At 52.1% G+C, this 24,921-nt stretch overlaps 12 protein-coding genes across 12 annotated transcripts; 7 read left to right on the forward strand and 5 right to left on the reverse strand.

Annotated features, from left to right (window-relative positions):
• Positions 1-322: 322 nt before the first annotated feature.
• On the reverse strand, positions 323-1,277 carry BDV17DRAFT_160315 (uncharacterized protein). Its single transcript, XM_073754652.1, has one exon. It carries the CDS (start codon positions 1,145-1,147, stop codon positions 392-394), a length of 756 nt encoding a protein of 251 aa, XP_073612857.1. The 5' UTR covers positions 1,148-1,277; the 3' UTR covers positions 323-391.
• On the forward strand, positions 1,278-1,762 carry BDV17DRAFT_160308 (uncharacterized protein). Its single transcript, XM_073754651.1, has one exon. It carries the CDS (start codon positions 1,408-1,410, stop codon positions 1,708-1,710), a length of 303 nt encoding a protein of 100 aa, XP_073612858.1. The 5' UTR covers positions 1,278-1,407; the 3' UTR covers positions 1,711-1,762.
• BDV17DRAFT_160303 (ankyrin repeat domain-containing protein) lies at positions 1,525-2,589 on the reverse strand. Its single transcript, XM_073754649.1, has one exon. The coding sequence runs from the start codon at positions 2,372-2,374 to the stop codon at positions 1,814-1,816; it is 561 nt and encodes a 186-aa protein (XP_073612859.1). The 5' UTR covers positions 2,375-2,589; the 3' UTR covers positions 1,525-1,813.
• BDV17DRAFT_160304 (uncharacterized protein) lies at positions 2,590-3,457 on the forward strand. The gene has a single exon (XM_073754650.1). It carries the CDS (start codon positions 2,804-2,806, stop codon positions 3,302-3,304), a length of 501 nt encoding a protein of 166 aa, XP_073612860.1. The 5' UTR covers positions 2,590-2,803; the 3' UTR covers positions 3,305-3,457.
• A 401-nt stretch (positions 3,458-3,858) lies between these two features.
• On the reverse strand, positions 3,859-5,232 carry BDV17DRAFT_270295 (S-formylglutathione hydrolase). Its single transcript, XM_073758666.1, has 3 exons — positions 4,907-5,232; positions 4,430-4,848; positions 3,859-4,346 (listed from the first exon to the last, which is right to left on the reverse strand). The coding sequence occupies exons 1-3, from the start codon at positions 5,169-5,171 to the stop codon at positions 4,161-4,163; spliced, it is 870 nt and encodes a 289-aa protein (XP_073612861.1). The 5' UTR covers positions 5,172-5,232; the 3' UTR covers positions 3,859-4,160.
• A 215-nt stretch (positions 5,233-5,447) lies between these two features.
• Positions 5,448-11,771, reverse strand: BDV17DRAFT_160327 (C50 family peptidase). The gene has a single exon (XM_073754653.1). The coding sequence runs from the start codon at positions 11,720-11,722 to the stop codon at positions 5,483-5,485; it is 6,240 nt and encodes a 2,079-aa protein (XP_073612862.1). The 5' UTR covers positions 11,723-11,771; the 3' UTR covers positions 5,448-5,482.
• Positions 11,772-12,022: 251 nt separating this feature from the next.
• BDV17DRAFT_293846 (DUF5321 domain-containing protein) lies at positions 12,023-12,761 on the forward strand (the record flags this gene model as incomplete). The annotated part of the gene is made up of 2 exons (XM_073762712.1): positions 12,023-12,503; positions 12,562-12,761. The coding sequence occupies 2 exons, from the start codon at positions 12,023-12,025 to the stop codon at positions 12,759-12,761; spliced, it is 681 nt and encodes a 226-aa protein (XP_073612863.1).
• A 657-nt stretch (positions 12,762-13,418) lies between these two features.
• BDV17DRAFT_160335 (phosphatase PAP2 family protein) lies at positions 13,419-14,889 on the forward strand. The gene is made up of 3 exons (XM_073754654.1): positions 13,419-13,736; positions 13,795-14,042; positions 14,101-14,889. The coding sequence occupies exons 1-3, from the start codon at positions 13,703-13,705 to the stop codon at positions 14,800-14,802; spliced, it is 984 nt and encodes a 327-aa protein (XP_073612864.1). The 5' UTR covers positions 13,419-13,702; the 3' UTR covers positions 14,803-14,889.
• A 990-nt stretch (positions 14,890-15,879) lies between these two features.
• On the forward strand, positions 15,880-18,771 carry BDV17DRAFT_270301 (citrin). The gene is made up of 2 exons (XM_073758668.1): positions 15,880-16,330; positions 16,428-18,771. Exons 1-2 carry the CDS (start codon positions 16,142-16,144, stop codon positions 18,339-18,341), a joined length of 2,103 nt encoding a protein of 700 aa, XP_073612865.1. The 5' UTR covers positions 15,880-16,141; the 3' UTR covers positions 18,342-18,771.
• A 1-nt stretch (position 18,772) lies between these two features.
• On the forward strand, positions 18,773-19,084 carry BDV17DRAFT_270302 (uncharacterized protein). Its single transcript, XM_073758669.1, has one exon. It carries the CDS (start codon positions 18,780-18,782, stop codon positions 18,960-18,962), a length of 183 nt encoding a protein of 60 aa, XP_073612866.1. The 5' UTR covers positions 18,773-18,779; the 3' UTR covers positions 18,963-19,084.
• Positions 19,085-19,246: 162 nt separating this feature from the next.
• On the forward strand, positions 19,247-23,434 carry BDV17DRAFT_160346 (Ran GTPase-binding protein LOS1). Its single transcript, XM_073754655.1, has 4 exons — positions 19,247-19,363; positions 19,580-22,175; positions 22,228-22,703; positions 22,790-23,434. The coding sequence occupies exons 1-4, from the start codon at positions 19,352-19,354 to the stop codon at positions 22,814-22,816; spliced, it is 3,111 nt and encodes a 1,036-aa protein (XP_073612867.1). The 5' UTR covers positions 19,247-19,351; the 3' UTR covers positions 22,817-23,434.
• Positions 23,435-23,700: 266 nt separating this feature from the next.
• BDV17DRAFT_160358 (major facilitator superfamily domain-containing protein) lies at positions 23,701-24,673 on the reverse strand. The gene is made up of 2 exons (XM_073754656.1): positions 24,577-24,673; positions 23,701-24,526 (listed from the first exon to the last, which is right to left on the reverse strand). Exon 2 carries the CDS (start codon positions 24,487-24,489, stop codon positions 23,746-23,748), a length of 744 nt encoding a protein of 247 aa, XP_073612868.1. The 5' UTR covers positions 24,490-24,526; positions 24,577-24,673; the 3' UTR covers positions 23,701-23,745.
• Positions 24,674-24,921: the final 248 nt, after the last annotated feature.

The raw sequence follows: 24,921 nt of genomic DNA on the forward strand, positions 1-24,921 counted from the left end.
CCTCCCTGCGAGGAACACCCACCCCCCCCCCCCCAACCCAACACTCCGGCTTCAAAAAGGCCTTATTGCCCCCTGCAGGCAGCTCCGTTGTACCTTGCCTCGTTAGCCGGACCAGTGATCGATATTTCTCAATCGATATGCGCCCATCTCGAGCAGCAAGCGTTAGCATTGGGATTCATCAGCGATCAATAAGGTCACTCGCATCGTTTACCGGTATACGTATCCAACAAAGAGATTCCTCCAGGACTGTTTAATCTCCGACGGAGATTTTTCTTCTTTTTCGTCTGACGATGCGAGAGATCTTTTAACGTTTTCAAATCGCGGTGTCGGTTCTCTAGCATTTTTCATCTCGGTCTCGTTCGGTAAATGATCTCGGATACATTTCGTCTGTTCAATCGAAATTGAACCTTGTCTGACTTATGATAGAACCTGTAATTGCTCCCATTACTTGATCGTGTTTCGATGGGGTCGAAGTAAACGACGGCAGCTCACTGTCACTTATTTGTGTCCGAGGCTTCAAGACAGGAGGAGAGCTTAGCAACAGATCTCGAATAACCAAATAGTTCAAATACCCCTGTGTTTCATAACAATTGTTGATACTCATTGCTTGCGAGAAGTAGCCCTCGCCCATGTAAGCTCCTTTCGTGAGCAACCACCAAACCTCCACCGGGCGTTGGAGGTCTATGGCCCAGAAAAGAGCATTCTCTGCTTCTTGATTGGGCTTGTGGTCGAGCTGGCGGGCCATGATCTGGAATATATTGAGCAGTCTTCCCTCCGTTCCGAGCACTCCCAAACGGGCCGCCAGCTCTAGGACGACGTTCGCTCTTCTGGGGAAACTGACGAAGGACTGAGGTATTGTTTCAATGCACTCCTGGAGCTCTGTCCATAGCCTTCGCTCGACCTGTTGATGTGCGTCCGTGGTGCGGTATGTTGCCAAGGCGAGTGTGGGCTCACCATCCTCAGAATTAGCGACGATAATGTCGAGCAATTTGATCGGCCGTTCAACTTCGGTTGCTCTTTTCACCAGCCCTAGCAGGTAACTCACAATCCCTAAATTACCATGCATCACAGCCACTTGGATTGGAGTCGTGCCTCTAGCGGGGGGGACAGCAATAGCGCTTTCATCTCTGAGAAATCTTTCTGCCATGCATACATGGCCACCGAGGGCAGCAACATGCGCCCAAGACTCCTTCCCTAGCCAGTGGTACTTGGTCGACGACTGCGGTCAGTTCATCAACCCCGTCTACAACTGCCCAGTAGGCCACTGCTTGAAGCTCGTCGGCATCCTTGGACTTCAAGCCTATCAGACGGTATGTCACCTCGCGTGTCTCATCGGCGTCTGAGCGAATTGTCTCGTCATGAATTGGAGAAGCAGGGAAATATGCTGACGTCCTCAAGAGCTGAACAATGTTTCGGGCACCTTTCACTGCGGCAATCCTCAAAGGCGTATTGCCATACATGTCTCGCATGGCGATTACCAACCCAGGCCGTACATGGTGGTCATTTCTGGAGCTGTTCAGCAACTTTGATACAATCAAGTCACATGCCCGATTTCCGTTAAGATCACACGCGGCATGCAGCAAAGCACTTCCGCTTTTGTCGACTGCAGTGAGGAACTCTCGGTTGCGGGTCAAGAAATGCTCAAGTAGCTTCGTGGCGTCATTTCTGGCAGCAATAGATGCCGCCTTCTTCTCGAGAACGGCTCCTTAATGTCCATCAGCCTTATGAGCCTCAAGAAACTTATCCACAGCGTCCACATGGTCGCTGTTGATAACCCTTATAAGGGCGGCCTTGGCCCAACGACTTGGCTGTTCTAGGGGCACCGCCTCATCTCCAAAACTTTCTTGATAAAGGAACAATGGCCACCCCAGGCAGCGTGATGCAGAACTATGTTCCGGTTGCAGTCAACAGCGGTCACATCGGCGCCTTGTTCCAAAAGGAACTCAAAGACATCATCATGCCCGCTGAACGCCGCATACGAAAGCGCAGTCCTTCCTTCGGCACATTTTGATTGCAACATGTCAGACCCTGCCTCCAAGATGATCCGTAAAATCTCAAGATGTCCGTAGCATGCGGCTACATGGAGCGCATTTGGTCCAGAATCCCATACATTTGGCCCCTTCAGAGGTGAGCGTGCCGCGTATTTTCCTGTCTGTTCTGCCGGATTCGCTCCCGACGCTAGCAGAGCCTTGAAAACATTCAGGCTTCCGTTCTCTGCTGCCAGTAGCAAAGGATTGGTCGAAGCTCTCCCTACATGTAGGGCCTTGTAGTTGAGGACTCCATCGTATTCCCAGAATTCCGTCGCTTCTTCAAAGTTATCTTTCTCGATCGCTCGTCGGAATTTCTCTCCCTGTTTCGGCCAGGAGATCAACATATCGTTCGCTTTCAAAAGGGCTTGGTTTGATTTCCGGCGTGGGCATTGGTGGCTTGATCGAACCCGGTGATGTTCTACTATTATGTCAGTGGCAGCCAAATGATGGTATCAAATTGAAACCCCTACACTGTCCGACATCCTCGTTTTGATGAATGAAATCTCCAGCTAATAAGACTTGCGTATTCTCCGAAGCTTTTCACGGTAATAACAAGGTGATTTATCGAAAAGTGTCTAATTCCAAAGGTTTTTGCGTGGGTGGTGAGCTCCGTTTGTAGGCCTTACGCCCCTGACACCTCATAAACGGCAGCACATAATGGAAGTAAAACATGTACTCACCTCACCAGTCCCAGTTATCAATTGATTGGCCAATTCGCTCGTAAAGCGAGCAGTGCCCAGTACAGATTCAAATAGTGGCGGCTTATTGAGTCGATGGTCTTCCTTCCGCTTTTGCTTGATTCGCGTCTGATGCTGAGCCTCTGGCTTCCCTCTCGTCTCCGCCGCCCGCTTTCGCACACAATTTACCATCGCATATCATCTATTTCTGGGATTGATTGGTTGTTTTCTTGTTATCACGCTCCAATTCTTGTTCATCAAGTGCCCAGCCCTGCACCGTCCGTCCAGGCCAAAGTCCGACCGCGGAGCAGCACCCACCTCATTCCTCCTCAACCATCCCGTCAGCCTTACAATCAATGGCAAAGAGCCTCCCTCGAGGAGAGCAACTCCGGTCTTCTCTTCTCCGGTTGTGAGCTTATGTTGCTCGCGATACCCTTCACCACCCACGAACCCTCCCTCTCCACGCGAACCCTACCGCATACGCCACAACAATTCCAACATCCGCTTACTGACACTAAACCCAATATACCTGATCAGCACAGAGATACCGCCCATTGGCGACTCCAGTTTCGATTCTCTTCTCCCGGCCGCCGTTGAATAACCGCTATACTTGCGCCACCAAGACTTCCTTCCCACGACGACGAACAAACGGAAGAAAAGGCATATTGCGGGGCCATCTAGCGAGAATAGAATCTTTGATGTCGGTTTGAAGTTCTTGGAAGGCAAGAGATATTGGCGACACCGTTCGAGCGCAGGCGCCGAGCCTGAGGCATTGGTTATGGTGGGATGGAGTCGAACTGCAGGAAGCGGTATTCCACCAGTATACCTAGCATAGATATTAGACTAGCGCCCGGATTGGATGACCCAAGTCTCGCAGTCGTCCTGCGTCATGAGTTGGTAGTCAGTGCGATTGATTTAGTCGACCTGGAAGGATCAAGCTAGCGTAGCCCTTAAACCCCCTCTCATGCTGAACGCAACAACTCAGCCGATGAAGCCAGAGTTCTCAGGTAGCGACGTAGGCATCTTCAGTTTTCAAGGGCAGCATGGTTGTAGTTTCTAACTTCTGACAAGCCACCGGCTGTGTTGATGTTGACGTTGAGAACTTGAGACTCGCGCTCAAGCTCAAGCTCAAGTCTTGGCAGGTACGAGGCTTCTGTAAGTGGACTAGCGGCTTGGCACTGTCATCTACGGCGATGATGTCAGAGCACTAAGAGAGTGCATTTTGCTACAAGTAGAGAACTAGTATGTGGACGAGCAAGCTCTGACTGAGCTGGCAGTATATACAGGACAGCCCCTTGCACTCAACACTGACTCTGCGACTTGATGCTCCTTTGATTGAGTGGTACAGCGAATCCAGGCATATCCCATCAAAGATTCGCCCGCCGGTCGCTAGCCAACATCAGAACACGCCCCCATCCTCATCTCAATCCAAGAGAGCGGAAGAGAAAACCCACTATGCAAACAGATACTTGGCCGCATGCTCAACATGGTCGTCCGCGAACGTCGCCATGGTATAGTAACTGTGGTCGTAGTCAGGCTGGTACCGAACATTGATCCCCGTCACGCCAGCCTCCTTCGCTGCCTTTTCCAAATTCTCGGGGAGGAGTTGGCCCTGTTTGTAGAAGTTGTCTCCAGTTCCCTAAGCCGAGCCAATTAGTCCTCATCTTAACTAAACACGCAGGGGAGTAATAAGAGAAGACAGAAAGGGAAGAGCAAACATACAACATCAATCAAAACATCCAACTCCTTCCCCCCCTTCCAACTCCTCAGCAACTCCGTCGCATCATGCTCCTTCCACTTCTCCTTATTCTCCTCCCCAAGGTACCCACCAAATGCCTTCTGCCCCCAAGGACAGTTAATCGGATTCGAGATCGGCGCGAACGCAGAAACACTCTTATATTTGCCGGGGTTGCGCAGGAAGAGCGTCAATGCACCGTGTCCGCCCATGCTATGCCCCATAATGCTAACCCGACTGCTATCCAACTGCGGGAATGCCTCGAAGACAACAGAGGGTAATTCTTCAGTCACGTAGCTGTACATGTTATACCCCTTGTTGTAGGGCTCCTTTGTTGCGTTGACGTAGAATCCCGCGCCGGTGCCAAAGTCCCAGCTGTCGCCTTCGCCGGGAATGTCGAGGCCGCCTGCGCTTCGTCAGTAATTGGCTGGCTCAGTTTGAGTGTTTATGGAGGGTATACGCACGAGGACTGGTATCCGGATAGAGCACCGCAATCCCCTTCTTACTAGCCCCATGCTGGAAAAAGCCCTTCTCAGAGCAGTTGTCGGCCGTGCAAGTTAGACCCGATAGGTAAATCAGGACAGGGAGTTTGGTGCTGGGCGACTTGGAGGCCTGAGGCGGGAGGTACAGGTTGAATGCCATTTCGCAGTTTGTGGTCTTGGCGGCATGGCTGAGCTTGAGGAGTTTACCGCCGAAGGAGGCGATTGTTGCTTTTGTTGTAATGGACATTTTGGGGACGGGTCAATTGGCTTGGCGAGGTGTTGGATTGGATTGAGACCTTGGGTCGGGAGGGATGGAGTGAGGTTGGAAATGTCAATAAGAGAAAGGCGATGAGGGGAATGAGGGGCAGGCTTGGCGTGATTATATCAACCCCACTTCAACCCGGACTGCTCCCCGCATCGATTTTCCTTATCAGGTAGTCTGTTCCTTGTAGGTATCTACCAGAAGAGAAGTATGAAGAGAGTCATGATAACATTAGAGTAGTAATGATATATACAAACACCTCTGCCAGTACCCATCCGTCCATGCAATTTGAGCAATTACTCTAGAAAAACACCAGGAACGCCATATACCACAGGTGCAGCACCATTCAAATACTTCAACACACAAGCCCGCCGTGATTGTGAAACAGCTGCATCCAGTGCCACAGCATCATCTCCAACTCCTTCCCCGCATGCTCTAGACCCAGCCGGAACTAAACCCCAATTCTCAAAGGTTGCCTTTGCGAACCGATCGATATCCTTGTCTGTAACGTCCCACAGCGTAGCTACTAGCGCCGGAGATCCTGCCTGCAGGTAGTTCATCGGCGTCCCATAGGGCTCGTACTCGCCGGCCTCGGTGAGGGTACCGCTACTGCAGCCCATAAGGAAGGTAACTGCGCATTGGTCGAGGCGCTTGACCGTCCGGCCCCGAATGTACTGTGCGCCGCTGCCGTGGCCAAAGTAAAGGAATAAGCTCTTGGACTCGAGGGCGTCTTTGAATTCTTCCTCTGATGGCTGGCGGTTGACAACGCCAGTCCAGCCTTGAAGGCGGGAGAGCTCGTTTTCGAAAGTCCCTTGGGTTGTCTGAAGATCGCCGGTGGGATTGAGGATGTAGGCACCGTTGCGGCGGTCTAGTCCGAGGCCGGGCTTTTTCTGGGAGCGGAACTGGAGGACCCGGTCACGCAGACATTCAAGAGACGGAACTCGGCAGACCGGCAAGCCTTGCAAGCAGGGAAGGGATTCCCAAGGGAACAGGTGGAGTGACTTGTCCAGAACCAGCACGGTATTGTTAGGCCTAGGCCGCTGCTGAGCCTCATTGCTTGCGGCCTCATGGTAAGCTCGCACGGCGTCTATTGTCTCGACGACCATCATATCGAAATCGACCTCGTCATATGCATTGCGTTCACCCTGGAACTGCAGAATATCCACGACAAAGTAAAGAAGATCCATAAGCGTATCCTCAGGGTCTTCTTGCTCATCCAAATCCTTCACACCCACAAACAATTCCAGCACATTTGGATGCAGTGTCAACTTTGGCCCCACCGATCGAGCGCCCTTCTGCCTCGACGGGAGGTGCTTGTCAAGGACACTTTCAAACGAGCTTGCAAATCGTGCAAGGCAGTTGTCGCTGTGCGGGATGGGAGAAAATATCCCCCTAAATCCCCCGAACCAGACATTCTCAATTTTCTGGAGAAGATTCTCCATCCTGCGATCAAGTGCCTCCCGATTCTTCCACCACTCCTTCTTTGCCTGTCGGTCAATTTGCAACTTCGCAGCGTGAGCGCTCTCGTTGGCCAGTCGAATGAGCTCCTTCATTTCATCCCTGCCATCATCAAATGTGAACTGCTCCTCCTCGTCCTCGGAGTTTCCCCGCCTAAGAGGAAGCCGCAGCAGGAATGGGGAGCGACCCTGGTGCAACCGCGAAACAACAAATTCGGTCTGGTCAGCACTCAACGATAGAGAGAGTACGTTCCAGTTATCCGGAAGTATATCAACATAGTCTTGGGTAAAATCAGAGCCGCTATCATCAGACTCTATCGCTTCTGAGCGAGGCCAGAGCAGTGCGTCACAGTAATCGGTCAGCTGTTTGTCGATGGAGATAGCGGCACGTTCTCTAGCAAATGCACCAATGCGTCCAATCTCATTCATGGTTGCCGGCGATTGCAGCGGGGTAGCCTGGTTCTGCGACGCAGTGGCATGTGTCAACATAGAGATGCGGCTCATAAGCCGCGACGCAGAATGGCTATCAAGCGTGGACCCGAGACTGGTAGCAGTATGAAAAATGTCGTTCAAGCAGTTGCCCGCCTTTGATAGCATCACAGAGAAATCTTCCACTGCCGGCTGGGCCTTTGCCCGTGTTCCTCGAGTTGGCGCTCTTGTTCGACGTGACGTGGACTTGCCGGAGCTAGCTTCGGTCACAGCTGAACTTGGTTGCAGCGAGGGCAGTGAAATCGTCGACTCAGGAAGAACGCAGTACACGGCGTGGCCAGCAAAGTTTCGGATTGCGTCTGCGAGGAGGTGCTCGCTTTCACCGAGGTGGACCGAGATCTTGCTATCCCTGGTCACTGCGAACTTCCGAGCATCGGTCAACAGGTTTGAGGCTTTGTCGAACTCGCGCTGTGCCCGCAATGATGCAGCTTGTTGGCGCAAGATATCACTTTTTACGTGAAGTAGTGAGTTTGAATCAACCGGTGTTGACTCCGCACTTGGCGGCGGCTTCGGCGTACTTGGTGCAGATGTCGTTGTGCTTTGTGCGGTCGTTGCGCTACGAGTCCTCCTAGTTGCTGTCGCCGCAGTCTGTCTCGTCGGCCTCCTTTTCGGTTGGATCCGCAGTTTATCCATCTCCTCCTCCAGGTCCCCCACTTCCACGGAATCTTTGGCAGGTCCGACCTGGAAAAGCCCGCTCACAAGCTTCTCCGCTCCACGAAGAATCCGATACTCACCGCGGAAGTCCCCTTCCACCCTTTGCAGAGCAGCAAGGCTCATTTGCAGCGATACAAGCTCGATGCTGCTCTCGAGCTGGCCAGAATGTTCCTTGGCAGAATTGAGGAGTTCCTGGCCCTCAGAAATGTGCCCGCCAAGGATCCAATGAGACCCCAGCTGTGCTTGAGAAGCTATCAAGCGAACGTTCGCATTCAAGGACTTATTGATCTTCATCGCCTGCTCGCCGTAGTAAATAGCGTCCTGGAATAAGCCGTGGTGCGCGGATAGGTTGGCAAGATGCAGTAACGAGCTGTGATGCGATCCAATATGCGGCCAGAATGGGGCACCCTGTGAGTAGGTAGACGTCCGCGCTACCTCGAGCTTCGCCATTCCGTCGACAACTATCTCAAGCTCGGAACTGTCGCTAGTGATAGCTTTTTCTTGCTTCTTTTGGGCAAGCTTCTCGACTTTCGCCCATATCCTGCAGTTCAGACGGACGGAGAGTTTTGCAAAATAGAGTGCATCTTTGATTGAGCCCTGGGCGAAAGACAGACGTGAGCTCATAAAGGCTGCATCGGCAACTAGTCGCTCCCAAGATATCTTTGTCAAGACCGAGCAAGCGTTCAGGTCCTCCATTGACTGATTCTTCTCATAGAGCATCCTAGCGGCGGATAGAATGCTACCCGCCTTCTGGATATCGCCGGTCTCAAGAAAAAAGCCCACCTGAGCTAAGTTGTAGGATAGCTTAGCGAGGCAAGAAACTTCGTGCTTGGCGACATAGCCCTCTGCGCGGCTGAGGAGGGAGCTCGCCTTGGTACAGTTTCCAAGACGGCAGTATTGGAGAACAAGCCGGGAGAGAACCATGATACCTTCTGATATACCGGTCCCTTGCAATTCAGTGGCCCGCAAAATAAGCTCGAGAGTAGAAAGCTGGAGTTTCCACAGTCCGTGGATTTCCGTGTAGTCGACGACAGCTTTCATCTGAAGCAGATAGTAGTCAACGTTCCCAACACTATTGGTAAGTGACTTCAAGTCGTGGCAGCTCCGCAGCATCGAGGTCCAGGAAGAGATTATCGAAGTCAGCTGTTCCGGCCCAAGGCTGCCTTGATGAAGCCCAAGGGTAAGGCGAACCGAGTCTCTGAGATGAGTAGCAAGCGAAGCAATATCAGTATCATACTGGTATTCATCGCTTTCCATGCCGGCTGTCCCTTCCCGAATGAACCGCTGAAGTAACGCTGGGTCTAGCGACCCGGGCTGTTCCAAGGTGAAACGCAGTCCACAGAGTACAACCCGCAGTCGTCGAACCGGGTGCTGCGCGATGGCGTAAACGTCCAAAAGCTTCGATACAACTTCCGAAAAGACAGCCCGGAAGACTTGGTCACTGTGTGCAGCGCCTTGTACCTCGGTCAAGATCCCTAATTGCCACTCCAAGATGTGGCCCCGTTGGACAGAAGGAAGCGTATCGTCGTCGAAGACCTCGTCCACCGCCGACCTTTTACTACGTAATTTCACTTTGAGGTACGCAGAAAGGACCCGTCCGAGTGTGAACCCATTTTGCTTTGGATCCTGGCTAATCTGGTGGGGGAAAAGTCCATCAGTGCTAGAGATGATGTTGTCTAAAGCTCCAATGGCAATATGGTCACTGATAGACTGACAGAACGCAACCTCCCCTTCGGAGATCATGCCACCCTCGACGTATGTATGTGCTAATCGTTCGTACTTGAGCGGAGCGAAACCAGTCATCCGGTGAGTAGGCGAGCACCCAGAAAGCAGGTTGGTAGATTGTTTGAGCAGAGGGAGAAGCTGACGAGCTCCTTTCCCGGCTTCTTTCTCCTTGAGATATCGAGACCAGAACAAGTTCGACAACTTCACAAGGGCCATATCGGTAGCATCTGTAGTAGCTAGGTCACCATCGGACGGCTCAATGGTCGTTAGAAGGCGTTGGCAATCGAGCAATGTAGAGACAATCTCGTCCCACGGCGGGCGTTGTGACATGACGGATAACCTTCCAATGGCCACGGTCGAATCCACAGCAGCGAGTACAATGTTCTGCGAGTCGTCGATTCGTTTCTGGAATGTTTCTAGCTGTGTTTCATCATCTGTAGGCCGCCGTCCAATGTAGCGGCGTAAGAAGCGTACAAATCCAGTCAGGTACCCGTAAACTCGGGGAAACACATCGTTATCGTTCTCGGGCTTATCCTGATCCTTGGAAACATGATCCCCAAACCAGCCCATGGAGAGCTTCTTCAGCTTGGCCGCCTCAACCAGCAGTTCATCGAGATCATGGGTGCTTCCTTTGAGTGGGAGGCTAAGAGCGTTCGTTGCTTCGGTAAGGATATCTGAAAGGTCGCCCTTGAGATCCTTTGATGACTTGATTGCTTGGAAATGAAGGGTCGCGATTTTGCATCGTACTGTGGCCAAACCAAGACACTGACCACTTGAGAGGGGAGTGATGGATTCCGTGAATAGCTGCAAGGCTTCATTGAAGCACCCTGCATCTTGGGCAAGTTGTCCCAAAATGATGGCGATTCTTGCTACGGACAGATTATCCTTTGCGCTCGTCAAGACCCGGTTCTGTGTCTTCGCGAAGATGGACTGCAGTCGGACAATACTCTTGTAGATCAAGGCAAACTCAGCTTTCTCGATGCTCTTGGTCGCTTGCGCAAATGCACCAACGTATCGTGCCAGAGGATCCCACATCTCTTTACTATCCTGGCAGATATGGCCAGATATCTTCCAAGACATGCACCGGATTTCAAGGGATAGAAGTTGGAGGGTGAGCACTGTCGTTGGCTTCAGACGGTCCTTGGTGGCACTGTTCGACTGTGAAGAAAGAGAGGAAACGGTGCTCGACAGCAACTGAAGCTGAACAGCTGCTTTTTCCTTGGAGATTGCACCCGATTCCAACGCCGCCGATATCACATTCGCCGGGCTGCTTTCATCCGTCAGCTGAAGCGACGGTACCAATCTGTGCACCGTAGCCGGACGCTTCTCGGCAGTGATCAGGCGTAGTGCATTCGACTGGAAGGAGACCAGCAAGCCATGCACCGACCGAGCATTGAGAATATTCGAAAAGGACAAGAGGTCGGACATTCGTTCTTTCGCGGCCTCTTCCACCTCTCCTTGGGTATCATTTTTCGTCGTCCTCTTCTTTCCCGTTGTTAACCCATCGAGATACTGCTGAATCCTCCTCTTAAGGCCTCTCAACTCTTTGTATGTCGCATCATGCAGCCCCAGTGCCAACAGCCTGCCTGCTAGCACACAGGCCCCCTGCTCCAGCTGCATATTCGGTAGCCCATCCCCTTGTTCTCCCCCGGTTTCCGATTTCAACGTCCGCAGACATGAAAGGGATAGCCGCGCGCACTCCCCCACTGCTGATACACCATCGTCAATCTCCGTTGTTTCGGCCGGGTCCATCTTCGATCTGTTCGATTTCGCGCCGCGTTTGACCGGGCTCGTAGCCTTAGCTGTAGATGTGGCTGTCTTGGCGGCGTCGGAAAGCGTCTTCAATGTCGTATTAAAGACCTCTGTCGCCAGCACAAGTTTCTCTTGATTTGATAATCGTCCCGCGCCATTATCCGCCAGCGTTCCGAGTGCCGTTTCCCGAACGGTCGGTTTCGTCTTGGTTGGTCGCGTCCGCGCGGTCTTCGCTCGAGATGCCGTTGTCGTTGCTGTTGTTGTATGCGTAATCGTAGTTTTCGTCCCTCCCCCAACTTTCTTCGCAGTCGCACTCTCGATATCCGCTGGATTGGGGCCCCGGAAGAGCGTCTGTAGCGACAACACGGTAGCAGCGGAGCATGTTGACGCTGACCGCACAGTCTGTTTAACCGATTCCACGGACGCGCGGGAATCGGAGGGAAATGATGTAACTGCCATAGCGTACTACGGCTATATCATACCTCGTCTGGAATATGGTACGGTAGCGATTGCTGTCGGTATTAGTGATGTCTGTCGAATTCAGACTGAAGCTTTGAGACGGTCATGATTGCTGGCCGAGCGAGACCAGCGAAGGCCCGTTGTCGTGGTAACGGGGCCTAAATTGGTTTAGCGTCGTTCCTGGATTTCCGAAAACCCCAGTGGGTTGGTGCCTTAGGCTATCTGCGAATTATCCGTCCGTAGCGCCATCGCATCGGATTCAACTTCTTTACTTGATCTTTTGTACTAAGAGTCACAACTATGGCCTCGCTCACAACTAATCCTACGCGTCTTTATAGTCGATTGCGACCGATCACATCATTAACCATCTCCACAGCGCCCGCTTCACACCTGCGACCAGGCCTACGACTCCCGATCTCAACTGCGGCATTACAACCATACAGCACAAGAACCGATGCCCTCCCCAAGATCGCCCGACCATCATTTTGGTCCTCTTTGATTCCAAAATACTTCCGCAACCGCCCCTCATCTTCTCCTTCAGCGCCGAAATCCCGAGAATGGAACCCCGCCTCCTTCTACATCATCATCTTCATCTTGATCGGGTCTCAAGCGATTCGCATGATCGCACTGAAGAATGAATACCGGGGCTACGTACGGAGTACGGATGCGAAGATCAGGTTGTTGAGGGAGGTCATTGAGAAAGTGCAGCGCGGGGAGGATGTCGATGTGGGCAGGCTGCTTGGGACGGGGGATGTGGGTGTTGAGAGGGAGTGGGATGAGGGTTTGTTTCCATTTAGACTCGTTTTGGCCTGATTGTGCGCTGATTTTTGTCGGTATAGTTCTGAGGGAAATTGAACGGGAGGATTCATTATGGCATCAGAAGCGGAATGGTGGTGACGAGGGCAAGTTCGAGAGGCAGACACAGAAACAGCCGCAAGAACAGCAGGCGAAGAAGGATCCCGCAGTCCCCGCCGTGGACAAGTCTGTTGAAACGACGGCGAAGGATAATACGGCGAAACGGAAAGTCATTTTCTTCTAAGCTCGGCATTGCATACCCACGACTATATGCAGGGACTCGGGAACAGGACTCGACGGGCGGTGTTCTTTTTTATTGGTTAAGAAGGATATTGAGTCTAGCCCGGAGCTGAACGCTGGTTTTCTGGCACCATTGTCGAGTACCGATTGCTAGGTATCTAGAGCTCCATAGGAGACTTGCCCCGCAAACGCCAGAAGTACAACATTCGGATGCCAGATGATGTATTTATATACCTACCGCCATTACCTATCACATGTATACTATTCAGATTAACTGTATGATACCACAGGACACGACCACTCAGCACGCTTAGAACAATCTGGAAACACAATCTGCAATGCAACCCGTCAGTGCATAACCATACATCTCTACTCATCAATTAAAGAGACGACAAAGTGCGCAAGGATTTAAAGGTGTAACACCGGAGGCACCGGATGTGCGGATGCTCAAGTTTGCATTGCTAGTGCTGATCTGCTGTGCATTGTCGACTGAAATGTCAACTGGTCGTTTGACAGTCTACAAGCACTCCTCTGCTATCAACAGAGTACATCTTATGGATCCCCCTGACTATCTGCATTGTGAAGATGACACTAAAATACAAAATTGTATATTTAGACGATTCTCACCAAGACCACAGGCTGACTGAAGGCTGGGCCATGGACGCCCGGGCCGAATTGCTTTTCGAATAAAGACAAGTAAACATCCGAATGGGCAGGGAGTCAGGCACACGACTGCACCACCGGGTCTCCCATGCAGCCTGATGACGGCAGCCGCGTCCTCGTCCTCCTTATCATGCCTGCTTGTTTCTCTTCATAGCGTCTGCTTCGTCCGAATGCTTGTCAGTCATTCTCTCCTGACTTTGACAACTCGCTGTTTTAATTCTTTCCTATTTGAGCGCCTTTGATGCGCAATCCATCTTTCCTCCCATCTCATATTCCTACACCATGGGGGTGATCAAGAACTTCCTCGAGCCTGGTGGTTCGTATCCGCTTGTTCCGGCTCATTCTTTAGGTCGATACTGATAACTCTTGTCTAGTCATCGCTGCCATCTTCACTGCGACAGCCCTCTATAACCGCCGCCGTCGTCCAATCGATCCTTCAGGAATCCCCACCGTTGAGTCGCCATTGCTCCCAGACCGGGCAGATCCAGATCCAGACTACGCAAAGTCACTAGACGAGGACGACTACATCCGATCCGTCGAAAACAGTCGCACAATCCAGTCGCGCATACTCGCGCGCTTTCCGTTCCTAATAGAGATATGGTACTGGTTGCTCATATACTGGGTGCGTTATACCCGATGGTCACCGAGCCAGACGGTACCGTCCTGACAACCCATCATAGATCTATCAAGGCCTGCGCGCCATCTCAGCGCGAGCCATCAGCGGCCATGAATCCGTCTTCGCCAGAGCTGAGCAGCATGCTCTCCAGATCCTCGCGCTAGAACACACCCTCCACATTGACGCCGAGCTGGCCGTGCAGAGATTCATCCTAACAAGAGCGCCCTGGCTCATGCCTCTCCTTGCCCGCGTATACTACTCGCACATTGTCCTCGGTGTAATCTTCTTCGTCTACAGCTACACTTTTATGAAGCGCGACAACTTCCTCGCCATTCGACGCACGCTCGCACTCGAGAACATCTTCGCCTTCACCATCATCACCCTCTGGCGATGCACGCCGCCTCGCCTCCTCCCCGAGAAATACGGCTTTATTGACGTCCTCCACAGCAACCACGGGGGATCCGCCTGGACGCAGAATAAGTTCCAGCTCACGATAGCAGCCATGCCGTCCCTGCATTTCGGGAATGCAATGTTTATCGCGCTGTGTTTGATTCGGTTCAGTCCGCACTGGTATCTTCGGGCCGTTGCGCTGCTGTGGCCGCTACTGATGGCGTTTACGATCGTTGCCACTGCGAACCATTTTATTCTTGATGCGGTCGTTGGAGCGTGTGTGGTGCTGCTTGCTTGGAGATTGAATTATCTCATGTTGGGGCTTTTGCCGGTGGAGAGGGGGTTGTTTAGGTTGGTACGGTTGGAGAAGCCCTAGATTCTAGCTTTAGACAATGTATGTTTACGGGCTATCAATATTACTGTCTCGATGATAAACCATGAAAGACACACCGAGTTATTTTTACGTTCAGAGTTAGAAGAGTTTGGGGAGGGTTGAGACTCGGCTCTTAAAGTTGGAGACTCATCGTGGAAGCTTCCCCAGAATACTTGGTACGAAGATATATATCTGCCACCTACAAGCACCTCAAGATTAGATCTAGATCGTTACGATATGACGGAATACTTATCTACGAATGAGACTCAAAGGCCCTAAGAAATATCTTAACAACAAAAGCTCCTATTATTCTATTAGAGTTGGCTACAGTCATCGTGGTAAAGGGCCGGGGAAAACCCGGGTCTACCAAATCCGGCAAAGTTAAGCACACTGCACTGTCCACCCGAAACTCAGACCCCGGACCTCAGACCGGGACCGGCAGCACATCATCTCTCCCCTCCGTAGCTCAAGCTGCTCAAACAGCTGGAAGGTCTCGTGAGCTACCTTACCTTACCTCACCTTACCTAAATCGATTAGGTACGTGCAGCCGGCCGGTGAGAGACTTGGGACTGGAATACTCCAACTTGAGGAAAGCATCCCCTCACGGGCTTCCGGAGTTTGCCGAGTCGTGCGGAGAATATGTATGAGTCTCGGGTTGGGTCCGAGGATTATCGCGTTCTTGAGGGTAGAGGTATGGTTTTGTTGGCTTTTGTTGTTAAGAGGAGAGGGACGAGGGAGCTGATGTTCGTGTATCAAAGTGATTATCGAATGTTTGTGTGTTGGTTGTGAGAATCGGCGTCAAGTCCGAGTGTTCTTGTTGGTATGGGGATCGGGTAATATCGAGGGGCGGTGTGCCTCGTGACCCGATGCCGGTCTGGCCTTTGGGAACACCCTTTAAATATTATCCATTGGGACAAGAACCTGGGATCTGGTAAGGCGTGCGCTTTTATCCGGTGTGACCAGGATATGACAAGGGGCAACAGAAATAAAAATTTTAACTCAACTGTGCCACTGTGACTACTTTATTGAATGCTGACTGGGAAAAAGCAATTCACAAGTTCAGCCACGTAGATCCGATTTGCTATTAATACGTTGGTAGAATTTTCATCTGATTACAGAGAGCAGAGCATTGTTCTTGAGGTGTCTGACGATCCCCCATCGCCCATAATCAGTATAATTTCCCTTCTCCACACCTCTCTCTTACTACTCTCACCTCCCAACCCCTTCCTTTCTCTTCCTTCTCCGCGTCGGTCTTTACTTTCCTATACTTATTATTTCTCTTTGTTTTTATTTTAGACCGTTTGTCTGCATAGACCTTAGACTTGCTCTTTTGGTTGTCATCATGGCCATGGCAAGCGTCAAGGAGGCTGTCAAAGAGTCGCTGGTCGGCACCACCATCGACGAGCCCAATCTGTCCAGACAGGTCCGCGCCAACTTCCAAAGACACGCCCGCAAAGATGAGGAGACTGGCGAGTACTACATGACCGAGGCCGAATTTGTCGACGCCATCGCGCCGAAGCACGAAGACTACGTGAGTTTCTGCTACTGTTCCATTGTTCTGCCAGTTGGCTGTCCCCGATGTGTCATTACACGAACTTCAATTGACCATGGTCTCGACACCGATATAGCACAAAATCAAGCGAGAACACTACGGAATCCTCTTCAGAGTCGCCGACGGCCGCCGAACAGGCCGAATCAACATTCACGACTGGGCCGTCTTCGAGAACCTGCTTAACCGACCCGACGCCGAGTACGAGATTGCCTTCCGCCTCTTCGACACCGACGGCACCGGCACCGTGAAGTGGGAGACCTTCCAAAAACTCTACAACGAGAACAAGACGGAAAAGAGCATACCCTTCGACTGGAACTCCGAATGGGCCGCCCTCTACACGGGCAAGACCAAGACCCGCCATGACATGACATACCCGCAGTTCGCGCAGATGCTCCGAGGCCTGCAGGGTGAGCGTATCCGACAGGCCTTCCATGTGTTCGACAAGGACGGCGACGGCTATATCGCACCGGAAGATTTCCAGCGTATCATCCTGGAGACATCGAAGCACAAGCTGTCAGATTATGTCCTGGAGAACCTTCCGAGCCTGTGTAACATCTCGGCCGGTACGAAGATCTCGTACGCTACCGTGCGTGCGTTCCAGAACGTGATGCGCGAGATGGACATGATCGATTTGATTATTCGCGAGGCGACGGATAAGAGCGATGATGGCAAGATTACTCGTTCGGATTTCCTTAACGCTGCGGCTCGCCTGACGCGCTTCTCGCTCTTTACGCCCATGGAAGCGGATATCCTGTTCCACTTTGCTGGGCTTGATGCGCCGTCTGGTCGTCTTTCGCAAAAGGATTTCTCCAAGGTCATTGATGCCTCGTGGCGCATTCCTATGGCTGCTGCCGAGACGGCTATCTCGACTGCGTCTGGTGCTGTGCACAAGGCTGCTGATACCTCAAAGTCCGTCCTCCACGGTGTTCTTGAGTCGGTGCACCACTTTGCCCTTGGGAGTTTGGCGGGTGCTTTTGGTGCTTTCATGGTCTACCCCATTGACCTCGTCAAGACGCGCATGCAGAACCAGCGGTCCAACCGTGTCGGCGAGAGACTCTACAACAACTCAATTGACTGCGCGCGCAAGGTTATCCGCAATGAGGGTTTCACCGGTCTATACTCTGGTGTTATTCCCCAGCTGATTGGAGTTGCTCCCGAGAAGGCTATCAAGCTTACCGTGAACGACCTTGTCCGCGGCGCATTCATGGACAAGGAAACTCACAAGATCAAGCCATGGCAAGAAGTCATTGCCGGAGGAACGGCCGGAGGATGCCAAGTCGTCTTCACAAACCCCCTCGAAATCGTCAAAATCCGTCTGCAGGTCCAAGGTGAAATCGCAAAGACAGTTGAAGGCGCCCCCCGCCGCTCAGCCCTCTGGATCGTCAAGAACCTCGGTCTCGTCGGCCTCTACAAGGGCGCGTCAGCCTGTCTCCTCCGTGACGTCCCCTTCTCCGCCATCTACTTCCCCACCTACTCGCACCTGAAGACCGACTTCTTCGGCGAATCCCGCACCCACAAGCTCGGCGTCGTGCAGCTTCTCACAGCCGGTGCAATCGCCGGTATGCCCGCCGCGTACCTCACAACGCCATGCGACGTCATCAAAACCCGTCTGCAGGTCGAAGCGCGCAAGGGCGAAAAGGCATACACGGGACTTCGCCACTGCGCGGTCTCAATAATGAAGGACGAAGGATTCAAGGCATTCTTTAAGGGTGGTCCCGCGCGTATCCTGCGCTCATCGCCTCAGTTCGGATTCACATTGGCTGCTTACGAAGTCCTTCAAAAGTGGCTCCCCATGCCTGGGTCTACGCATGATGTTTCGCCTACGGGCCAGGTTGAGCCCGGTGTTGGTGTGCCTATTGCGAAGGAGCCGTTGCCGTACTTGCGGTCACGGAACGCGCTTAAGCTTATTCTGGATCTTGATGAGAATATTGGTCGCGTGCCTATTCCTGATACTGAGCGGTGGCCGAAGTTTATGAAGGCGAGTTCATAGACAAGATGCGGTGCAGCGTTAGATGCGGAACAAAGCATAGATGAGGTGAAATCAGGTAGAGGAAGGGTAAGAAGACTTGTTGATTTACTAGCGATTTGTTTATCTTGTTCTCATTTGGTTTCTGTTTCTTGGGATTGTGGATTGTTTCTCAACCGCACCATCTTGCACTACTACACTATCACATGTACCTACCTACCATGTACTAAAAGCAGATAGATAGAAGGCTTGGAAGGGTCCCACCTTACCATAGCACCATACCATTTTTCTGAAGTTTGCATGATTGTTTAGCAACTGGTAGTGCCTGGTTGTATACGCCAGTGGGCTCCATCTGCACTATGGCAAACAGGTCACCAAGGGAAAGCTCGATTGTTTTAATGATTCCGAGAACAACGCCAGGTCAATTTTCAGAAAGACGAGAATATTATTTCACCTTTATCTATGAAGTTACCTTGTTGGACACTATCCGCTCTTTATGCATCTTTGTTTATACTCCGTGTCTTATGCCTGAAGATCCAGGCAACATTTCCCTTCTCGGTCGGAGCCCAAGGCGGAACACACAAAATGGCGAAAATTAAGAAAAAATCGGTGTCGCATGCTCAACGGCAAGGAATCATTGATTAAACAGTATCCTGAATTTGCCAGACAGCAAGCTGCAGTCAGCACCGTCTGCAAGGAGATAGCCAGTGCGTTGTTGGACTGCGCCCAGTTGTTGTCTGTGGTAGTCCACAGGCCGCAAGACCGCCCAACGGTGACCGTCACTCATTTCGACTGTTTCTGTTTCAACAACCACCAAGTTCATTGTTGCCCTCTTGTATTATTGCCCTTGACCAAACAAACAATCAAGTCATGCTCCGATAGACCTTTACTTCTCTTTAAATGATATGAGCATCTGCCGCCATCGTGATTAACTCTCCAACTACGCTTGATACAGCCACTTTTCCCTCCCCTCGTGATATTTTTCGCTTCTCGGAGTCTCGCAACGACGAGCAAGGCACCCCGGCCGGTCGACGATGGAAGAGCAGGTAAGCCTCGCTATTACCCTCGGATAATTGTCCTTTGGCCCTCTAGAAGCAGATAAACTGCTCCAACAGCAATTGCAGCGAGGGAGAAGGATTCATTTGAGATTTCAACCCCGCCGTCCCCCGATCTTCCCCTCGTGTGCCCCTCCATGACTGTGACGCATCTCAACCTTTTTGACTCCAAGACGACCACATATCTAACTAACGTCTATTTGCTAGGTAGCAAGTGCCATAGAAATCGCCGGGAACCCTACCTCCGACGCCGCCCTCAAATCCCAAGCCTTCGACTACCTCAACCAGCTCCGCTCCGATCCCACGGGCTGGCAGGTCTGCCTCGCCCTCTTCACCAAGGACCCGCCCCAGTCTCACATCGTCCGCCATGTCTCGTTAGAGGTTGTCAACAGCGCCGCCCAGGCGGGCCTCATTGACCTGCAGTCGCTGGGGTTCGTCAGGGACGGCTTGCTGCAGTATCTGCGGCAGACATACGGGCAGGACAACGCAAACGCCGACCCGCCGAACATCCAGAACAAGATCGCTCAGACCATCACTTTCCTCTTCTCCGCGCTCTACGCTAATGGCTGGGAGACGTTCTTCGATGACCTCCTCAGCCTCACGCACAAGTCGCCCGCTAGCACGACACGGGACAACCCGCTTGGTATTGTGTTCTACCTCCGCGTGATCAACTCAATCCACGATGAGATTGGTGATGTGCTGGTGTCGAGGTCTCCGGGGGAGCAGGAGCGGGCGAACGCGCTGAAGGATTTGATTCGGGTGAGGGATATGCAGAAGATCGCTAGCTCGTGGCAGGAGATTCTGTCGCAGTTCATGGATGGCGATGACCTTATTATTGAGATGTCGCTGAAGGCGGTTGGAAGCTGGGTGAGCTGGATTGATATCAGTCTTGTCGTGAATCAGACGATGCTCGACCTTCTCTTCCAGCAACTGGGCCGTGCACAGAAGGAGGACCTGCGGGATGGCGAGGATAAGGTGCGGGATGCGGCTGTTGATGTCTTCACGGAGATTATTGGCAAGAAGATGAAGGCCGAAGACAAAATCGACATGATTGCCTTCTTGAACCTCGATAACGTCGTTGCCCAGATCTCGTCTAGCCCTCCGCTATTCGCTAACCGCTTCACGTCCAAATACGATACCGATCTCGCAGAAACGGTCGCCAAGTTGGTCAACACCACGGTGGCGGATATTGTGCGTGCCCTAGAGCAGGAGGCCTCATCGGCACAGTGCAAGGAGAAGGCCAATGGCTTGCTGCAGGTCTTCCTGCCTCACATCCTGCGGTACTTCTCTGATGAGTACGACGAGGTCTGCTCGACCGTCATTCCATGTGTCAGCGACCTGCTTTCGTACTTGCGAAAGATTTCCAAGGCTAATCCTTCTGTTGCGGCTCAACATTCGACCATCCTCCTCCCGATCCTGAAGGCGATCATCTCCAAAATGCGATACGACGAGACTGCTTCCTGGGGCGATGACGACGACCAGACCGACGAGGCCGAATTCCAGGAGCTGCGTAAGCGACTGGGTACCCTGCAGCAAATTGTCGCAACTGTTGACGAGAGACTGTATATGGAAGCCGTTTCGGAAGTTGTGGCGACCACTTTCGAAAACCTGCGTCAGTCCGGTGCCCAATTAGACTGGAGAGATCTGGATCTCGCTCTGCATGAGATGTACTTGTTTGGAGACTCTGCTACCAAGAGTGGCAGCCTCTACAACAAGGGACAACCCAACAACCCGTCTGCAGAAAGGCTGGTCGAGATGATGCAGCGGATGGTCGAGTCGGATATCCGATCCTTCACCCACCCGGCGACGCAGTTACAGTACATGGAGATCTGCGTCCGATACAGTTCTTTCTTCCAGCACCAACCTCACTTGATCCCCGGTGTTCTAGAGAGCTTCCTCCAGCTCGCGCACCATCCGATGAAGAAGGTCAAGACGCGAGCGTGGTATTTGTTCCAGCGCCTGGTGAAGCAGCTGCGGGCTTACATTGGCAATGTCGCGCAGACGGTAGTAGAAGCTTTGGGTGATTTGCTTGTCATCCAAGCCGAGCTGCCTTCAGAAAGCTCCGACGGTGACGAGATGTCGTCGGAGGACCACGAAGGATCTCCCGATGCTGTCTTTAACAGTCAACTCTATCTATTCGAGGCTGTTGGTATCATTTGCTCGACTCCTAACATTACCGCTGATAAGCAGGTGCTGTACGCACAATCTGCGCTGGCGCCTGTCTTTGCAGACATGGAGAAGACCCTAGGCCCGGCCAAGTCTGGCGACGAGCGGGCCGTTCTCCAAATACACCACGACATCATGGCGCTGGGTACACTTGCCCGTGGCTTCTCAGATTGGCAGCCTGGCTCAACCTCGTCACAACTTCCCGCAGCCGAGGTCTCAGAAGCATTTCTCCAAGTGTCAGAAGCCACCCTTGTCGCGTTAGAATCTCTAAAATCATCCTTCAACGTCCGAACCGCTTCGCGGTTTGCATTCTCCCGGTTGATTGGTGTTCTTGGATCACGCATCCTTCCCCAGCTTCCTCGGTGGATCGACGGCCTGCTAACGCAAACCTCGACGCGGGACGAAATGGCGCTCTTCCTGCGTCTACTTGATCAAGTCATCTTCGGCTTCAAGAGTGAAATATATAACATCCTTGACGCGCTATTGACGCCTTTCCTGCAACGGGTGTTTAGCGGGATCGCGGACCCAACCTCGGGTACCGACGATGAGATTCACCTGGCCGAGTTGAAGCGGGAGTACCTCAACTTCCTGCTCGCCGTACTAAACAACGACCTGGGAGCCGTAATCATCAGCGAGAGTAAGCTCCACCCACGAATCTAGTCTAATGTGCACAACTAACACCAAACCAGGAAACCAACCCATGTTCGACACTGTCATAACAACAATCGAACACTTTGCCAAAGACGTCGAAGACTTTACAACCGCCAAAATGGCCTTTAGCGTGCTCGTCCGCATGGGCTCCGCCTGGGGCGGCCCCGACATCGCCCCCTCGCCGACGTCCAACGGCGCCGCAGCCGCAGCGACACAAAGCGCCGGCGCAGTCGCCCTCCCAGGCTTCGGGCAGTTCATGATAACCCGCTTCTCGCCGCTCTGCTGGGCTCTCCCTGCCACTCCCTCGTTTAACTCGAAAGACGCACAGGCGAAGCAGGTCCTTGCTGAGGCGGGTGGGCTGCAGAGGGTTATCTATGCTAAGACGGGGATGGAGTATATTGAGTACCTGAGGGATCGTGAGTTGCCGGGCATGGGCATGGGTGCGGATCTGGTGGAGGAGTATACTGGGACTTTGACGAGGTTGGACCTTAGGGGGTTTAGGTCGTTCTTTCCGGTATGTTCTGAATTTCGTTGCCTTTCGTTCTTCTGCACTGTTCCTGTTGTTCTGGTTTAAACTAACTTGTTTCTCTTCTTTTACAGTCATTCATCCAACGATTGAGCGCATGATCATGATCTTGTCATTTCATTCTATCCTCGTCATCTATACATAACCATTTCTTCTTCTATTTCCTTGTCTCACTCTCACATCACACATTCCCCTTGGTTTATCATCTCCCATTCCATTCCATTACCCTCTTAGATATCCCCTCGGTTTGATTTGACTTGACGACCTACTTACCTTGCCTGACTTATCTTGATTGACTGATTGCTGGTTCACTGTTGTTGAAAATTCTCCCCCTCGCCTCCCCGTCCCTACCACTCCTTCTATTCTCTTCTCTTTGCTTAGCTATCTGGCATTCTATAGTCCATGCTCATTTCTTACCTCTCACCCACGAACTCACGTTCATGACCTGAATACATGCGGGATGCAATAAGACCACAACAAAAAGATAACAAAGGTATATAGCTGTGACTACGGAACTTGCATGAATTTGGCGTTGATGTGCAGATGAAGACTCAAAGAGAGTATTTCAGAGTATCTTGCTGAGAACACGAAACCTCACATGAAAACAGAACAGGTTAGGCTATGATATGATGATGAGATGCAGATAGGAGGGGAGTATTGTAGCTAGCAGCTTGATATTTATTGTCTAGAATAACAATAACAAAAATTTAGCAAATATACCAGACAAGATAACGCTCATTCAGGGTTCTGGATTCTACAAATCATTCTACACCCTCCACTTCCACCCCCCACCCACGGTCGCCTCAACCCGAACCCAAAGACAAGCCAGCGTCGCCGCAATCAACAAAACCCCAACAACAATCCCAGCCCTGTGATAAATAAACGAGCTTGTGAGCGCAGACTCCGGAATCAAAAGTCCCGTCAACGGCGTCCCGATTAGTGCACCCATGCCCCGAATGAGATAAAGCGCGCCATTGACGTTCGTAAAGTGCTGTACACCGAAGAGTTCTATCAGCGATGCCGGGAAGAGCTAGATGTATGCGCTTGCGAAGGTGCCGTAGAGGATTGTGTAGACTATGAAGAGGGCGTCGGCGCTGGATTTGGTTATGTCTGCTGGGTGGTGCTGGTGACTGTCGTGGAACATAGATGGGAGCCAGAAGGCGAAGACGGCGATGGCGCTGGGAAGGGCCGTTGCCACTAGCGCGTTTATACGGCCGTAGCGATCTGCGCAGTAGCCGACTGCGATGCGCGAGACGAAATTCGATACATTGTTTAACGTGATGAAGTTCGCTGCTATTGTTGAGTTATAGCCTAGTGTGCTTGCGTATGCGGCGTAGAAAAACAGTGGCGTTGAGTAGGCTGCCGACTGCAGGAAACAACTTAGGGTTTGTGCAACGAACCGTTTAGAGCGGGCGACACGGTAGTTGACCATGGGCGCTTTGATCCAGCCACTTCGTCGCCGGAGGCCCTGCGTCTGGCGGCCAACTTGCTCGGCGAACTTGAGCTCCCAGCGTAGAGCATATCCGGCGACCGAGACAAGGGTTAGCGAGATGCAGCCTGAGATGCGCAGGGCGTTTCGGAACCCAAGGTCTGTGATCATTGCTCTCAAAGCGAACGGCCCACCCATGGACATGAGTGCAATGGCTAGGATCCCAACCAGGTTGAGCAGAGCGGTTGAGCTTCCGGTGAATGGGGTGTTGGAGGCTGCGGCCATCTCTTCGTAGAGAGACTGGTATACGCCGTAGGAGAAGATGAAGGCGCATGTTGTGAACATGACAGAAAACCTGGCTGTTACAACCAAGGCATATCTCCTACCGTATCTGTCAGCCGATTTTCTTTATACTGACGGTAGTGCACTCACCAGGTTGGGTGGTCTTGCTCTGGCCCCAGGCTCAGTGTGCGGGGGACGATCTGGGGAAGAGCCGTCGGGGCTTCTGTTGGCCAGATCCACGTCAGATGTCATGATGAAGAGGATATTTTCATCGTTCTGACGGGTCGAGGGGCTTCAAAGGCTGAGCTCTCGGCGAAGAGGAAGAGATGGCGGGCATCATGGACGATGAAATGGGGTCGGCTAAAGGATTAAGAGTCGGCAGTCAGCTGCCATCCAAAAATGCGGAGAAACCCCCAGACTCACTGCCAACACCATGTTTGATGCAGAAATGAATTGATATCAAAGAAGTATGCCGGGAGTGGAGGACTCGACTGG

Source organism: Aspergillus undulatus, assembly GCF_047715775.1.
Source record: "Aspergillus undulatus strain CBS 261.88 unplaced genomic scaffold BDV17scaffold_46, whole genome shotgun sequence".
NCBI classification, from domain to species: Eukaryota; Fungi; Ascomycota; class Eurotiomycetes; order Eurotiales; family Aspergillaceae; genus Aspergillus; species Aspergillus undulatus.